The sequence below is a fragment of the Serinus canaria genome, chromosome 1 (assembly GCF_022539315.1).
Source record: "Serinus canaria isolate serCan28SL12 chromosome 1, serCan2020, whole genome shotgun sequence".
NCBI classification, from domain to species: Eukaryota; Metazoa; Chordata; class Aves; order Passeriformes; family Fringillidae; genus Serinus; species Serinus canaria.
Window position 1 is genome coordinate 82003245 of NC_066313.1, and position 18127 is coordinate 82021371.

The 18127-nt window shown below is 36.1% G+C and overlaps 1 protein-coding gene across 5 annotated transcripts in view; it reads left to right on the top strand.

Moving 5' to 3' along the window:
• Positions 1-18127, top strand: part of OCA2 (OCA2 melanosomal transmembrane protein) — a 183982-nt gene that overhangs the window by 46648 nt on the left and 119207 nt on the right. For 4 of the 5 annotated variants that reach the window (XM_050979330.1, XM_050979327.1, XM_009085383.4 and 1 more), the window contains 6 exons: positions 351-539; positions 3989-4046; positions 4918-4990; positions 13137-13294; positions 13767-13849; positions 14181-14334. In XM_050979330.1, the coding sequence (XP_050835287.1) occupies positions 351-539; positions 3989-4046; positions 4918-4990; positions 13137-13294; positions 13767-13849; positions 14181-14334 (715 nt within the window). The remainder of the gene's footprint in view (positions 1-350; positions 540-3988; positions 4047-4917; positions 4991-13136; positions 13295-13766; positions 13850-14180; positions 14335-18127) is intronic. The other variant, XM_050979348.1, reaches the window with a different exon arrangement.

The window sequence follows — 18127 nt, forward strand, 5'->3', positions numbered from 1 at the left end:
TTCTTCCATGTGCTGTTACATAAAGTGCACTGAAAGACACAGCAGAACTATAGGGAAAGTCCTCATGATGGAGCTTGCACACCAAATCCTGAAATATATCTGCCTGGTGTGTCAGAGAACTGGTACTCTCAGATGCACCTAAATGTCACAGGGTCTTTTGCTCTTGCTCCCCAGTCTACTCAGCTGTGTCATCAAGGGGACCTGGGTCTGTACTGAATAAATCTCTTTCTATGAAATTTTCCATAAAAATCTCAGAGTGAACATAAGGTTCTGCAAAGTCAGTTGCATCTACTACCTGTTGAAATAAAACACTGTTTTGTTTTATTATGTTTACTGAAAATGTGTGACAGGTTGCAGTGTATGGCTCTTCATAATCCAGATTTTACCACAGATGATGATTCATGGGACAACAGCTCTGCAGAATTTGAGCAAAGGTTTCAACTGGAAAGTGAAATGACAAGTTTTCCCAGATCTGCTTCTTCTGAGAAATATGAAATCTTGGACAACCTTCATGTCAAGTTCAATTTATCAAAGATGAGGTCTGAATTCAAACATTATTATTTTTTTAATTTCTGCATGTATTTGTTTTTATTCATAGATGTCTAGAAAATTATTTAATGTAAATTAATAAAATAGGACTCTATATTTAGACTGTATCTTGCCATTGATAGTTCAAAACTGATTACAGACTCTCTGTAATGATTTACAGCCCCTTCTTCTAAGAAGAGTCAATCATAGGACCTTTCTAAATTTGTAATTAAATACCTTCTATATTGCTTTTAGCATTTCTTTCAAATAATTTTTAAAAGCCCTGTGGTTGATTCCACAGCATTTTTTTCTTCAGTGTTTTGTAGCTTCGCTTGAATTCAAATATGTATGTTAAAGTTCTTCTGTAGTCATTACAGTAGTTTTTCACATATACACAAAGCAAAATATAACTGAGCATTTTTCCATCTTGGACAACATTAATATATTTCACTCTTTACCCCAAAGTAGTCTTTTAAATCATTTAGGGCATGGAGGAAAATGAATCTGTTAATATATTAAAAGATAGCAATATGATAAGAGCATAACTTCGAATTTTCTTGGGATATTTTTGCTGGGGGTTAAACTAGCAAAACCTTTAATCTTGGATACTAATTCCCTCTGCCCTTTCTAGAGTTTCAATGCTTTTTCTAGTTTGCTTTGGTGTCTGTAGATAGCTCTGCAGGGTTTTCATGGAGCCCAGCACTGCAGGTCCACATCTCCTTGTTGATCTGCAGCACCTTTCCAGCAGCTTTTCCTTATCTGTATGTTGTTTTAGCTCATCACTTCACAATTGTTTTCTTCTCATTGTGCATGTGGTTTTGTGCTCTCCCACTCTGCTGCTGAACAAATGGAGCGGGAGAATTCCAATGACTGCAATTAGTGCAATATTAGCACATGCAAAGAAGTTTGGCAGATGTTTTTCTTCACATTTGTGGTAGATTTCCCTGGTATTTGATGGAACTAAGGTATCAATTGGGAGTGTGAAATCCATTGTTTTCAGTACAGCTTAGGTTTATAAACTGGGGAGGAGCAAGTTTTTCTGGCAGAAGTTCCCTTGAAATATTTTCACTGCTGTAGTGCAAGCTGTACATATGGGATCAGCTCCTTGGCTGTTATAAATCAGCACAGCGCTGCTGAGATAACAAATGATGCTAAACTGCCCAACACCATATGCAGATCAGATCAAGAATCGTTTGGCTTAGAAGAGAGGGTGAAATTCTTCATAGATTTATACTCCATGCATTTCCAACTGAAGTCAGAAAGAATTGTACTCGAGGCATATATCAGCATAGGATTTGGCACAGGGCTTGTACTTGCATCACTGTGCCAGATTAGCACTGTATGAAGAGACAGATTGCAAACCACGGGTGAGTCCAAAGCTGATCATGTCTCAAATGTAAGCTGTTAAAAATGCTGCTTCCCTAATACAAAATGTCATGAAAACAAGCAGATGGGAGGAAAAGACCCTTCTAAATTCTATATTTATAAAAACCATTTCCAAAACCTTGTATTTATTACACCTTGCCAGCTCCTTTCTGTTATTTACAAACAAGTGGTTATTAATTTATAAATGCTTAATTAACATTTTATTTCACTTGTGTCTTAAAATCAAGGGTTTTTAATAATAACTTTTTATTATTATAAATGGTAAGTCCAGAGTACAAACAAAAAATGTAAAGTACATTAAAATAAAACCAGTCTGCATTACAATTTATTAATTCATAACCTAATAAATTCTCAAAATTCCAGAAGGAAACTGTAATGTAAAGATGGATAGAATGGACCAGCAGGATAGAGGATTTATGACTAAACTGTCACTAAGGATTTTCCATAAACCATGTTAATACCAAAAGACGCTATCAGTGATGAAGTGCTGATAATGACTTGTGTCATCATTCCTTTCTTTTCGTGCCTGTATTACTTTCTTCCTCACTCTGCCATCTTGCTTTTCAGCAGAGCAGACTACTTGAAATTTCTAGAAGAAACCACCTAACTGGCTTCCTTCTCCTCTTCTTTCTCTAGATTTTCATGCTGTGCAAAGTTTGGGTAAAGTTGTTACCACCTGTATTAAATAGGGGACTTAAGCCCCTTTGTACCAGTTTGTGACAACACATTTTTATTACTGGCTGGTTTTTATTAGCTGCTGTTTGAAAAATTCTAGAGAGGGGGGAAACTTTGGAAAACAATGTTTTTGAAAAATGGGTCTCCAGTAATTTCTGTTGCTTTTTTGTCAATGAATTGATTTAGGGAGTTATTTCCACTGATTAAAAATTATTTCTAACATTTTTCAGACTATTCTGGGTTAATATTTTGTCCTGTAGCATCTGTCAATGCAGCTTTTTATTGCACTCTTTGTTTTTCAACTAATTATCCTGGTAACTTGAAATGTTTTCCTTCTTGCTTGTCATCAGGTTTAAATCAAGCCCTGCATTTGTCATTCTGTCAAAAAACAAGGTTTGAATGTTTACTTTTGAAAAAAAAAACCAGAATGAGAATATTGATGCTTTCAAAATGAAAATATGTAACGAGGTCAAACCTACATAAAGGCTTCTGTAAATTAAGGCATCAATATAACATAATGATGGACAGTCAGAAAATTTTTAGTTGAGTTGTCTTTTGAATAGGATTAAAAAATGGTAATTTAAAATGTTAAATCTTAAGATTTCTTTCTCAAGACCATGCATTTTCAACATCCACATTTTAATTTAGAGTTACTCTTGCCTAACCCACTCAGTAGTAAGTTTGGACAATTTGGAATATTTTGTGGCATCTCATTTCTGGATTTTTTTTTTCCCATGGCATGCCTGTGCCCATTGAAGGGCATTCCTTCAATGGGCACAGGCATGCCATGGGAAAAAAAAAATCAGTTTTGTTAGTAGATTTATGCTCATGAAGTATATTAGGTTTTAAAAGATACTGTTAAACCCAGAAGATTCTTACAGCTTGTTCTGGTCTTCAAACTGCATTTTCTAATACTTTTCAGGGTGTGTATTGTAAGTCCATTTTTGAGACAGTTGCTCATGACACCATCAGTCTGTGCAACAACCAGTGTTTTCAGCACAGCCATGCCACCTCCCTGTGACAGCAATGCTCCTTTGCCTCTCTGGGAGAGACAAGAATCCCCTGAGGGGGATTAGGGTCTGCCAGGGGCCAGCAGCAGTAGTGGACAAGTGGTTCCAGAATCGTTCTGCAGCTTTCCCTTAGATTTTCCAAGGGACAAATCCTCCTTCCTGTGCACTGAGATCCATCTGGCAGCAGAGATGGTGCAGGAGCCCTGATGGTCACCAAGGCTTCCCAAGCCCTTGCTGACCTTGCTTTGTGTTGTCTGAACTCAGATGTGATGTACTATCCCCCATAAATGCTTACCATGACGTTTCTGAAATGTCAGAGCTGTTAAGAGAATAGAAAAGATTGTTCTTAAACTAGCCAGATAGTAAATATGTGTTTCCTTGTGTTTCAGATGCTGTCTAAACTTCTTGAAAATTTCAGGCCTCTTTGTCTTTGTAGTTGTCTGCTCTGTAAGTATTGAATTTGTAGTCCTCCCCTGGCCCCCATTTCTTTAGAATTAGTTCAAAATCAGTTATGATATTTTCTCTTAGCACACAGAAAATATCTTGAGGCAATAACTGACAATTCTGTACAGGGCTTCATGCCTAGTCATAGTCCTATTTGGTGCACTAGTCACCTCTCAGGACAGTGTGGATGGGTAAGCAGTTGATTTGGAGGAAGAAGCAGCTTAAGCCCAAATTTGTAGGTCCGTTAAGGATGCTTGCTGAATTTAGGATGGGTCTTTTGATCCTGACACCTGAAGAATGCTCATAGGGAAAGCTGTGCTGGGGAGGATGCTGCAGCAATGGCAGTGCTTCACAGTGTCAAAGGCAGAAGGTGATGGGGAGTTTGGCATTTCCTTCAGGTGGCCAAAGTGCTGCCCTCTCTTAGCAAAATCTTCAAACTCAGCAAAATCTTCAAGTGAAAGTCTAGAGAAAAATTTTAAAAAGTTGGAGTTTATTTTTTTAGTGGCTGTGAGGAATTCCTTTTGGGGTAGCATTGCTTCTGTGCCAGGAAGAAAACAGAAGACACTCTGCATTTCCTAAGGTGTGCGTACTGCTTTCCAGAAGGATCCTGAAGATTGACCTAAGAGACATTTCAAAAAAGTGCATAAAATATGTGACTTAGGCTGTAAATTAACTGAAGGAATATTACTTACACTTGTTAAGTATCCCAGAGATGCTTTTCAACTGTGGTGGTATTATACTTAAAAATACTGAAGCAATCTCACAACTGCATGTGCAAGTTGAAAGAGTATTTTTAAAGTATTTGAGATAAGATAGCAGGTCTTTGGCAGTTTTTGTGTTACTAATGAATGTTTATTTTTTATCATTGCCCTAGATTTTATTTGGCATTTATCCAGATCAAGGCATGCCCTGGCAGATGTTGGCTGTATCACCTCTGGAAAGCTTCTGTATCCTTCTTTCATTGGAAAAAAAGGGATTTGATGTTTCATGGATAAAATAGGTGAAAGGGTGTGTATTTTCTGTCTTGTACCCTGAGAGGACTGGGTGTTCTCAGAGCCTTGGCTGCATTTGGACTTGTCCTTGACATGGGCCCCAAGTACCCCCTCTCCAAGTTGTTCTGAATGGCACCTGTCTGGGGCCAAGCAACTGTTTAGAAGAACAAGCAATAGAACAACCCCAAATAAAAATTATTCATCATAGGTCAATACAGATATGAATGTGAAAAGTCTTTGAGGGTTGAACATTCAGCTAGTAAACAAACAAAAACTTCTGAAAATTAGTTGCATTTATTCTTCCCCCTATATTTCTAGTTAAATAAGTCTGGTCTGAAATCTGCTTATATTTCTTGTTAAATCAGTCTGGTCTGAAATCTGCTTGACTCTTATTTCACTAGTATTAAAAGAAGATGCACCTATTGATAGATTTCACAAGCTCCTGCAAGGTCCCTTGTTTTGAAAAGGTGCAGTAGGTTTTCATTTTTGAGATGTTCTTCTATATAACTGGTCAGTTCCATAGCTTCAGGCATGGAGAGTCCATTTTAAATAGATTTAATTATTAACATTCTCACTGTCACCAATAATGACACTATATAATGCACTAATTAGTAGGGTAAATGAGGAAGAAAATGTTAGTGCTTTAGGGCTGTTTATAATTAAAAGTTGAGATTGCTTCCCTCCAAAAAGCAAATGGACTTTTAGTAGGACAAATGACAGCTTCAGCTGTAAACTGCCATCAATATCCTGTTCACATCTGTGTTTTTGGTCCTTCTTGAAGCTGTTGAAAGCTCCTATGGTGGCGTAGTGTGGTGTTGAACAGCACCACGGCTGTCACAGCCTTATCTGCCAAACGAGGATGAATTGAAAGCGGGTCTTTAAGCTCAAGTTTTAGTCAACTGTTGTAGCATAAATTGAGCATTTCCTCTCTTTTCAGATTTGGGTTGGACCCATAGTTGTTGCATTGTACAAATTAGCTCTGCCACCAAATATTCCCATTGTTTCAGGGAACTGTATTTGGGACTGGGATTTTAGACAAACAGGTGCTTCTGTATTTCACATTTTACCTATCATGTCAGGACACTTTGAGACAAATAGCTGTTAGACAGTCAGAATATAGCATTTCCACTTCTTACTTGACAAACCCAAAGCTAAAGCTTTTTAGTTTGTGTAATATGTCTTGAAAACTAGATATTCTGTCTGATGTCCCTGAGCTGGGGAAGAGTGAAAGGCAAGCAATCCAGCAAAGCCAAGCTTCCTTTTCAAGGTGATGTAGTAATTCAAACAGAAGTGTCAAGGAGAAAGATTACATTTCTAAAAGAGTTTTGTAAAAGGCACCACCTATCCTGAATGTCCTCTTACCGTCCCTGTCAGTCTCCATTTGCCCAGGAGTAAGTTCATGTGGTTGGCTTCCACTTTATCGCATAGTGAAGAAAGTATTCCACTTCTTGGCTAGGCCTAGGTAATGTTAACCATTCAGACAGCAGGGCTGAAGATGCAATTTATGCTGGCTGACAGACTGCAGTATTCCCAATGGACACTACTTTCTGAATGACTACAAGATTTTAATGGTAGGTTTGCAGGTGTGCTGCAGGAGTTCTTGTCACAAAGCCCTTGGAGGTTATCATATGAGACTTTGGGTGGAAAATAAGTTTCTTAGCTCATATGATGCCAAAATATGCAAATGAGCACACTTTACCTCTTGCTTCTGCTTCAAAAACTGTTTAGAAGTGTTGAATAGGTACTAAGGACTATTTTTTTTTTTAACTCCTTTCTCTCAGTTCTGTTTATTTCCAGAAATGCCCAAGCACACTGTTGTGCTAGGAGTGTGTGCTCACACATACAATGTATCTCCATACACTAGAAAAGTCAAAAAAAGAGAGTGAAATATTTTTAAAAAACAAATTGAGTGATTACTTTTGGACTTCATGTCCTTTGTCATTATGGTGTCACCCAGATTTTTTTGTTTTTTCTGCCATGCCCATGAAATCTCAGGTTTGCTTAGGGGCAGGACTTTCCTTTTCTGGTGCTGGGAGAGGCCTTCATTAGCTGGTGTGGAGGTGACCTGCTTTTCAGATGAGATCTCTGTTTGTGTTGCTATACCTGTATCTCTGGTTTGGTTTTGTTCTAGCAGTTTTTCTTCCCATTACCTTCCTTATTGGCCCATATGTATCTCCCATGGCTTTGTCCATACAAACCTGTGCATACAAACCTGGCATGTAACACTGAGGTGTGCTAGCTGCAGATTCTGGAAGCAACAGCTTGCCTCCTGTGAATTAATACAAGCTTTCTGAATCTGTAATTTTGTGTGTGGTTGGTTTGGGCTTTTTTTTTTAATAGTGATTTCCATATAGGCACCCAACATAAATTCAGTGATTTTAGTATATCTTTTAAAATTATTGGTAATGTCTCTCTTTGAACACAAATTCTTGAGCTTTATTAGTTTTTAAATTCTAACAGTCAACTCTATAATACCAAAAAGAAGTAAGTTTATACTGAAGCCTGACTTGAGGACTCTTTCTGCAGGAAGCAAGATTCACTATCACTGTTGATGTAAAATGTGTGTGAAGCATTTTCAGATCTTTTGTTCAAAGGCTGTATGTTAAGAGGGGAACATTTTTAATTATTAAGATGATAGAAAACGAGATGTAGAGTTTGAATAAATTCCAGCATTTCCTTGTTTAATTACATGTACCTATTGTAAGACATGAACATTCTTATTTTTTCTTAACTCTTTGGCCATTCAGACCTTCAGGAAATGTCTCCCCATTAACTGGGTGATCAAAGAGTGACTGAAAAATATTCTTGTTCTTCACAACTTACATACATTTTCAAACTTGAAAAACTTCAGAAGTACTAAATATACTTTGTGTTCATTCTTTTGTTTCTAATAACTACTGCCCTGATCTAAGCAAATTTTAAGCTTTTGTCCAGCAGTAGGGAATGGACAACTGAAGCAGAACTAGACAGTCACTTTTTGACTTGAACTAGGTTTTATGAAATTAAAATATAATTAGGATTCATCATGCTTTTAAGGAATTTAGAGAAATGTCGGTCTCCCTGATGCACTGCTTTCTTTCACTGTATCTCACACAGTTATAGCTATATCTATACTTCTCAATAGTAGAAATATTTTCTTTTTCAAAAAATTGTAAGTCTTCAGCTAATTTCTGTGCAATGGATCTCACACCTACCTTGCTGAAGTGTGAGTTTCCATCTTTACTCTGTCCCTCAGTAACAACCTTTTCTTCCCTCAACATTTGTACTTGCACCCAGTCATGTTATAGGTGAGGAAAGGTTAGATCAGTGTGAGCAAAGCAATTTCATTTTGCTTTTTTGGACTGATTGTAAGAAATTACCTGGGGAGTGGACTGTGAATTCTTCCTGAGTCTGGCCAAGGATCTTGCATTTTTGTAAATATGTTTTAAAGTCTTTCAGTCCTTATCTGATTATCTGATTGTTTAGGTGTTTGATATCTCCCCAGTTAAATTTTTGGAGCAAAGGATGACATTTTGAAAATTAAATATTTTCACAACAGCCAGCATAGAGAGTTTCTTACTTGCTCTTTATGTTCAAAATAAAACTCAATAAAAGTACATAACGTGAAGTCACACCTAAATGTGTATCTGCTTATTCCAAATTGAACAAAACCAGAGATATCAAATTGACTAGACAGGGGCCATTTTCATGGAGGTATTTCCATTCTCTCCATGAGAGATTTTATCACTCCCAGTCCAGGATTAAGGTCTCAAATTCAAAAAGTAGAAGATGTTTCTCAATAGTAAAAATACTGAATTTTAAATCATAGGCTAGATTTTTCTTTTCTTTGGATTCAGTGGAACTATTTAGAAAAATTCCACATATGAATGAGGAGTCTCTAGGACAAGCAGACTTAAGACTCCTTATTATCAAATTAATTGCTGAAGTTGTATGAGTTTGAATGATTTATTCATGAATTTGTGTTATTGGTGCAACTGTTCATCATGGAGCAAGGGAAGGTCACTAGAAAACTTGCAGTTATGCCATGACCATTAGTGACATGGAAAACAACATTTCCCACTCCCTGAGCAAGATATATATATATATAGAAAGAAGGATTGTGAGGCAAAAAATATAGTTATATTTTAGCAGAATTTTCAGCTTCCTTGAAGGTTCTTCTCCAGGGACCATAAATTAAAGTAATTAATTACAAAACCTCTCTAATCCCTTTAATTCTTTTCCCCCTTTGAATATTTTCTTATTTTGTAACTCTAGTTTTGTACTGGCGGACTCTCCTCCACAATTTTTCCTTGCAGAAAGCATTTAAAAATCATTTCTGTTTTTGATGTTCTTGGAAATGTACTAAGCATTTAGGCCTGCAGGCAATGTTCAAGCTGTTAAATAGATGGATGAAGACCAGGACCACGTGCAGAGGCAGCCAAGAAACAGAATCTCAAGACACAACTGATAAAATGCTGTAGAAATTAGTTTGTTACAGAACTTCTCAAACTGATGGAGCAGAGAGAAAGGATGTATTCACTGCAGACAATAATGGACAATAATGGATCAAAAAAGGAGGAAAATAGAAAGTTTATAGAGCATTCATCAGATAGGGAAACCAACAGGGACAGAGAAGTGTGTGGTTTAACTTGTTATGTTATGAAGGGATGATATAGAAAAATCCTCACCAGCGATGAGAAGAGGGATAGGAAATAAAAACAAGATACTAATGCAGAAATAATACCAGTGAAGGACAATATGCAAAAATGGATGCTAAGATCCAGGGAAAAGACCTTCTTTAAAATGGTGATATCCTAGAGAAACTAGCATAAGTGACCTGGTCATAAATCGGGATGAATGGTGCTGAAAAATAATCCATAGACATAACATTCTCAAGGTCCATTCTACAGTATACAGAATAGGATATACAAATAGATATTAAAGAAAGCATAAAGTTATCCATCTGTGTGCAAATAAAACTGAGAATCTCTGTCAAACAGGGTTTTTTGGCTGCCTCTGTACATATTGAAATAATTGCATGATGGTGGGTAGAGCAGGGACTCAGTATTTTGGGGACTGACTCAGCTACTCCTGAGTTAGTCATCCTAGGCTCTCTTTATAGTTAAAAGAGAGAATGGATGTTCCTCAAGAGCAGTTATTCTCATCTTAATGTGGTAGTCCAAAATGAAGCCATGAATTCCATCTTACAAGCACCCTTTCATCACTGATTTTAGGGAAGCAACTATCAGATGCAGGTGTCCAAAGTACAGGAGCAGGAATTGTGGTGAGTGAATACCAGTTTAAATGTTCAGCCACTGCATCCCATTCCATTGTGTTGTCTACATAAGCCACATAAAAATAAAGTAACACGAGGTGTCTTTCACATACTCCTAAAAACCTCTTCAGAAAACCAGGATCAGGAAACACAGCTCTTGGTTCAGCTGGGAGCAGCAGACCTGCTCTGGTGCCAGGTGTAAATACAGACAGCCACAGTGTGATGCTTCATAGAGCAAGCACAAACCCAAATCCCTTGACGGGCTAATTCACAGCAATAATGCGATTTCAAGAATAGAACTATATCAAAATGAAGCAGTTTAGCTGAAGTGAAATAAAAAATATCAGCTCTGCTTGTAAAACTCCCCAGGGAGATTTTTTTTTACTTTAAAGGGGCACACTGGAGGACACATTACAAAAGAAAAGTTCAGGAAAAGAAAAGCATGCTTAAACTGTAGAATAAAAGGGAATATTACAAGTAAAAAGAGAGTTTTCCCAAAAGTTGTCCATATCTCAATTATTAAAATTTAGAGGAAACCACATTCTGGCAATTTAAGGAAAATATAAAAACAAGGTAAGGCAAAACAAAGATATTCTGAAGCGCAGCTTGATAAAAAAAATAATATTTTTTTCATGGAAGCATGTCTGAAATTTTCTTCTGGTTTATTATGATTCCAACTTTTATAAAGGCTGTCATCTGCTGCAGTCTTACAATGCAATTATGACAGAGTCCCTAAATATTGCTTGGAAAAAGATAACTCTGATGGGATTTAAGAGCCTCAGTGCAGACTGGTGAATGATGTTCTGTTGCACTTGCAATCAAAGGAGATCCTTTCTTTTTTTTTTTCCTATGGCTCTTTATAATGGTTTTATAAGTGCACAGAATAGAATGGAAAAAGTATCCTTATCTGTAGAAGAAAAGAAGAAAGGAGCCACTCTTCTTGAAAATAAGGTTTAATTTTAGACATCCTTTCTAATAGCTCCTGAATGTGTCATCTAGGTAATTACAGGATTTATTTTAAAAGTATTGCTTAAAAGGAAGCTGCCATAATTATATGCACCTGAATCTTTTCAAGACATAAGTGGTTACATGCCTAGTGAAAAACTGACTATTAAAAGTTGTCCCAAATTGTAGGGTTAATGACTTCAGGTGAGCAGACCTTTTAGAAGGTTTAATTAATGCCTCTAGTTAAAGATATGGCTATAGGTCCTTTTGAAACACCTATTATATATCAACTAGTGACCAAAAAAACTGTGATGCCAAGTTGTGTTTGAAACTTTCAGAAACAGAAGAGAACTGTTGCCATTTCTGTTGATGTTTGCTAAAGGTTGTGAGGGTAAATTCTTCAGACTGGACTTGTCTCCTGATTTGTTACATGTGTGATAATTTTTTTATCCTTTCCTGTGTGATTCATTTAAGCAAAGCTTAAGCTTGGGAGCTTAAATCTTTAATTAATGGCATGTGAGTGTCACTGGTGGTGTTTGCTCAGCTTGTCTTGCTAAGAAGGGTGACATTTTTATTACTTTGAATGCATTGGCTGCCCACCTGGTACCAGATTTAGGTGGGGTTTTTTTTGGGGTTTTTTTTTTTTTTGGTTACTGTGAGAGATTACTATTTTCTGGATCCTGAAGAACCTCATAATCTCCCAAATTTTTCCCCATTAGACCCTGACTTAACATGGATGATCTTCCCTGGGGGTCACTGGAAACAGGATAGAGCACAGCACTGTCCTGAGTCCTCTAACTATTCTGAGTTTTTTCTTTTCCTGTCAAAGTCTCTTAGTTTTGAGGGCTGGTGGGTATATGTTCTGGTACATTTTACTCTCTCTTTGTAGTATGCTCAATAAAATATTATGTGTTAAAGCTATAAGATGTTCAAGCAGGTGATTAAGTCTCATGATTTCAATGGAACATGTATGTATCAAACTAAGGAGTTATTTTTGTTTGTTAGCTTATTTTTGTTTTGTTGGTTTTGCCTTAGCTTTCTACCTATCACGGACAGGAGCAAGACAATTAAAATATTGCTCTATTACAGTAACAAACAAACTGTGAAGGGTTTAAAAGCCTGGGCTTTCCTCATCCCCTCCCTTCCCCACCCACCAAGCCACAGGGATGCTTCTTTCAACCATGCCAGAAGTGGACTGTTACAACACTAGGTTTAAAAAGCCCTAGATGTATTGGAACTAATAGAACCAGACTTCCAATGGATTTGTGGATCATGGTTGGCTGCTCATTCAATTATACTAGACTAAGAGTGTAGTTTGACCATACTTTATGTGAGATATCTCAAGAAAAAAGAAGCAGATGAGGGAGCTGAGTGTGATAGAGTCTGTGAGTACTTCAGCTGAAAGGAGGTTGAAAATATCTTTCGGATATTTGTAACATTGTGAGCAAAACTTTGACCAAAAAGCAAAAGATCAGGCAAAATCCTCTGCAGTTTCTATACTGTTTTTACCAGTACAAGTTCTGTGATGTTTAAATTGCTGAGCTAATGGTGTAGCCTTTCATTAGTACAAGTACTTACAGAGTAAGTACTTCTTCTCTGTGTCTCTGTGTATTTCTGTATGCTATTTTGGAGCTTTGATACATCAGGTGAAAGCAATGGTAATCCCAAAAGTCACTAGGGAAGATATATTTGTTATGAACTTTTAACTCTTGTTTTACTAGGAAACTTGGTCAAAACAGTACTACTTGGTGAGGAAGTAGGCATTGGTTTTGTTTTTTTCAAAATTCCTGAAATTTAGCTGAAGAATGTATTTTTTCAATATAAATTGACTAATTTATTTCCTATTTGTACAGCCTATACTATTTTTACTGGAAATTTGCACCTTAACAACTTTATTAATAGCTATGAATCTGACTGACTTTCATGATTCTGCTCTGTTGAAGTTAGACATAGGAGGCCCATTTGGGGCAGAAGTTGTTGGTGAGCAAACAGAGGAATACATCATTGTACAAATCAGCCAGAGCGAAGACGCAGGATCAAGGAGGAGGCACCAGCAGCAGGTGATGGTCTTTAAATTCTCTTTCACTTTTTCTGAGATGTGTTTTATCATTTATTTCCATCACCACTGTGTGGATCAAGTGGCCATGCTTCTTGCAGCAAAGTGTTTCACTTTCAGCATTAGAAAACTTACTGTAATTGAAATTGCATTTTCTTTTGCCTTTATAAGGCTTCTCTGGGCTTCCTGCATCAAAATTTTATTCTCTATATTCAATGCAAAATATGTTTTGGTGGACATCCTGGAGGCATCTCTTACTTCATTGATTGAGTGAAGGTATGAGGATGAGTTAGTTGATTAAACCTGAGCACCCATAACAAACCTAATCAGGGGGAATTGCTTTAGGCTGATTTTATTCCTGACCCACAGAACCCCATAAAATGGTCAGAAGAGAGAAAAATAGGAATAAAACCCTATATCAGAGATATATCACTATCACTGACTTCTGCTAATATTGCTGAATGACTCTCTTGCAGGTGGTATACAACTGGTCTCTACCCTTAAGTTCAATAAGAAATCATCAGATCATCACAACCAGAACCTTCCAGATACCAAACAGGTTGGCTAAGAGACTCAAAAATGATACATTGAAGGAGCAGTTTTTATAGAGTTGACTAAGATAATGTTTTAAAATAATTATCACTGCATGTTTCAGAAGGGCAGGAGAGGATCACTTCTTGTTGCCCTTTGAAAGTATTTACAAGACTGGTTTGTACTTGAGTTAATTTCTAAACAATACTTTTTAGAAGGATAGAGTTTGTTTGAAGATATTTGAGGAGTTGCCTACTTTTGTAAAGATATAAAAAGTAAGCAATATAAATTGTGCACAAATAAAACAAAAGGTATTTCATTCCAGGAATAAACAAAACTTCTTCTTCTTCTTTCACCAGAGGCACCATCTTCATAAACATTCAAGCTTTCCTGCAGGAGTCTGGAAGTGTTCCTCTCTCCATGAAGCATCAGTACCTTCATGCAAATATAGAGGCACAAGTAACAGTTGCATCCATCATCTTAGTAGGTGTCTACGTGCTGATCATATTGGAAGTAAGTCAGTTTTGAACTTGGATTTTATTTTTTTCCTTAAGCTGTAAGTGGAGCACAAGAAGAATTTTCAGTCTTGGGCTTTGATGTAATTTTAGAATGTGTAAATAACTTCATGCATCATCAGTGTTGCTAATGATATGAATAAGATACACGTGGGGAAATTGTTCTGCATTGTAAGTGATTCTGCCAAGTACTTTTAATGTTACAATGATCTTGTGTATTTTTCCATTAGGCTCTATAGGTTTTTTAATATTTCAACAGAATTCTAGTTTTGTTGTGAGAGTAAAAACAGGACAGAATTGTGAAAGGTGTGGAAATTTTGTTTTTAAGTTAATTATTTTACAAAGTAAAAAAAAAAAAAATTACCTTCACTAAGGTACCTCAAATTATGAATTTAGTGTACTTTCAACAGGTTAAAATGAACATATATTTTAATAAGTGACTTTTAGGCATCCTTTAACTGTATTGAGCTTGAATTAATATGAAATCAAGGGACAGGGAACTTTTAACATATATTGCAACAACATTACAAAACCTTGAGGCACTAAATCAAATAAAAATGCATTGCATTACACTAAGAATAGAAAACATATCATAAATAACATAGAACTCCAACTGAATTCTTTGAACTGAAAACACTGTTATCTTAAAATGAATTGCAAATGGAGAGGAATGCTTTTTAAAAAAAATATTTTTAATTCATATGAGCATCCACACTGTCAATTCTCTGAGTCGTATCATGCCTGATTTACATTAGTATGAAACTAAGAAATGCATTAAATCAAGTCTACTCCACAGTATATATGTCCAGCATGCTCATTCTTCTTCCCCACCCATTGCATATTTTGAGCCTTTCATCCCGTTCCCCATTGAAATGGTAAGGCTGTAAAACTTCACCTAATCAAATACCAATAATGAATGCACACAGCACAGCAGATGCTTTAGACATTTAGATTATGTTGTTCAGCAATTATTATTTCTTTCTACACCTACAAATATCTCTGTGTACATTATAAATGAGCAAGGAGACCTCATATTAAATGCAGAGGGGGATTGGATTAAATTTTTCTATAAATATCTGCAGGCATGGAGCACAGCCCAAAATAGTCTAAATACTTTTAAATGCAACTTATTTTTTCAAAGAAGCTGAACCAATCAAAATCCCCACCCCTAAACCCCCAACCCCACCTATGCAACCTTTTAGCAGTTGCAAAAACATCTGGTTTTAAAATGTATGTAAAGGGGGGTTTTGTGTTTGCATCCTGAAAATCTGCTTTGGAAAAATGAATGTGGAAGTGGAAATAAAGACTTGAAACTGAAACGCAGAGTCAGGGAAAGCCTTAGTTTTCCTGTTACTTTTAAGAAAAAGACTTAAAACAACCCATTAAATTACTGTTTCTGTGAGAATATCAAGGAAAGATTTCTATTGCTGGCTGAAAAATTATTTCTGCAAATTTAAAAGTAGAAATAGATTCTCATAAGTAAACTTTTTTGAAATTTAGAGTGTGGAAAGCCACATATTGCATCATAATATTAGCTATTTTCTCCATAGCATCTATAGAAATGACAAATGCTACAACAAGAGTAAATGCTAAACACATTGTTTTTAAGTTCTATGGTTCCCTTGTGGATTTCTTGCAAGCAATGGATGTTAATATTGTCGGAATATGTAATACTGGCTTTCATCATATTCAGTATTTTTAACTTCAGTGCCTGAAGTCCTGCTTTCTCAACACATTTCACTCTCTATCCCTTTAGCTGTTATCACTGTTGGAGAAATCAATGCTACTGCAGAAACTATCTCTTTAATTTTTTAGAGAGATAGATTTTAACTTTTTGGTGTTGCTGCTCCCCATCTTTTATCAGTCTTTATTGTTTTCCCGTATTTTATTAATTATTATTTGCAATACAGCTTCAAATTCAGACACTGTGGACACCCTAACCAGTTTTAGAGCTATATTTTCACATATTTTCTTTACAAATGAAGAAAAAGGAAGCATTTTATCTGTTACACATCACAAGAGCCTCTCTTTCCTCCTGCACAGCCCTTTTTTCCCAAGCATGAATGGTAGATCTTGCCCACAGCCTCCTCATCCCCACTGTCCTCATATTTTAATCTTTTCTTGCCCTTCTCCTCTTGCCCTTTGCTACCTTAGTCACTAGGAACTGTGCAAAAGAGGCTGCAAGAGCTTTTGCTTCCTGCAGATACAGAATGATGGGAGAATATTGTCAAGTAAGAGGTTCCAGCTGGAAACTGAAATGCATTTACTGTAAGCAATTGTCTTCTCCAGACTTTTACCACTGTAAACATACAGGGTAAAACCTACTTTGAGGCAGCTGTTTGCCTCCATGTTAGCATCAAATATCTAAATTAAGCACCCCTCCCTGTCAGTGGAGGCCTCAGGATGTGCTGTTCTTCAGAAAACAAGCCGTTGAACTTCATTTCTTCAGGCATTGATTTTCAGCATTGTTTCTTTTGAAACTTATTCCATATTATGAAATACACATATGTTCCTCATAGAATAAAATGCCCCTTTTCCTCTTTAATTTCCAATGATTTCCAGGCTTAACTAAAATATGAATATTTTCTTACTTCACGATTCTGCTACTCTACCTCTGAATTTTTTTATATTGCTTTTGACTCCCTTGATCATGTCTTAGTTTTTGTTTGGAGTTTATGGGATATTTTCTTTTTTTTACCTTTATGCAATTGTCTGTTCTTTCATTAGATGTTAATTCTCTTGAAAATTATTTTTTTCAAATATCAATCTGTTCCCTCTCAGCATTTCAGTCTCCTGTTCCCTCCCCTTGTCCCAAAGGAGAAAAACATCCAGCTTCTTGTGGTGCTTTTGCTTTGATCTAATCTATACTATTTTATAGACTTGTTAAAAACACAAAGTATGTAATTTTGTTCTTGAAAATATGAACTGCATAGGAAATTCAAAAAACTACATGTTAAAATAAGAAAGAGAGAAAGAAAGAGAGAGAGTGGCAGATTTCCTTTTGTTGATCTCAGCTCTTCTGTCTGACCCTCCAAGATAACTGTGGAAACACTGGTTAAAATGGGTTACAAGTATGTTTCCACATTGGTCTACAGGGACATCTGGTGTAAAAGATGGATGTGCAGAGTTTACACTGATGTTGATGCATTTTCAGACAGGTTTTTCTAATTTTGATCCTCAAAATGCATATACTCACTTGACTGTAAACAAGAAAAAAAAAAAAAAAGCTGGAAAATTTTATTTTTATAAACCCCTGCTCCTATAAATATCTGTGTTCTTTCAGCTGATAGTATTTGATCCTTTACCTTTTTTGATTTCCATAATTTCTTCCAGAAAAGCATTTTCCTATGTGACTAAAGTGATTATTTGTAGCTCACTAACTGAATGAGGTATCATTTCTGGTCATAAGGCATGGTCAAGGAAAAATAGTGCTCAAAAAATCTCATTGTTAGCTATCAGTTAGACAGATTAGTTAGACTTTAGATAAATACAGTTAGATACCTTTGCTTTCTTACCTTTTCCCTGTTTTTGTCTAGACAAAATGGGATAATACACTGGTTATGCTGAAGAGAAACCTATCTGTCCATCTATATCTTAAAATATCTGTTAAAATATTAAAGTTTTGCTGGTATGCATAAAAGGTTTTTTTTAAAATTTATAAAGCTCTTATTTGTATTTAACTGCATATTTGTAGCTATGTTGGAGCTGCATTAATTAGAAATATGTAAGGAGGAATGCTAGACATCAATTATTAAAGGATAGAGCTCATTAATTGAAATTACTTAATGTGT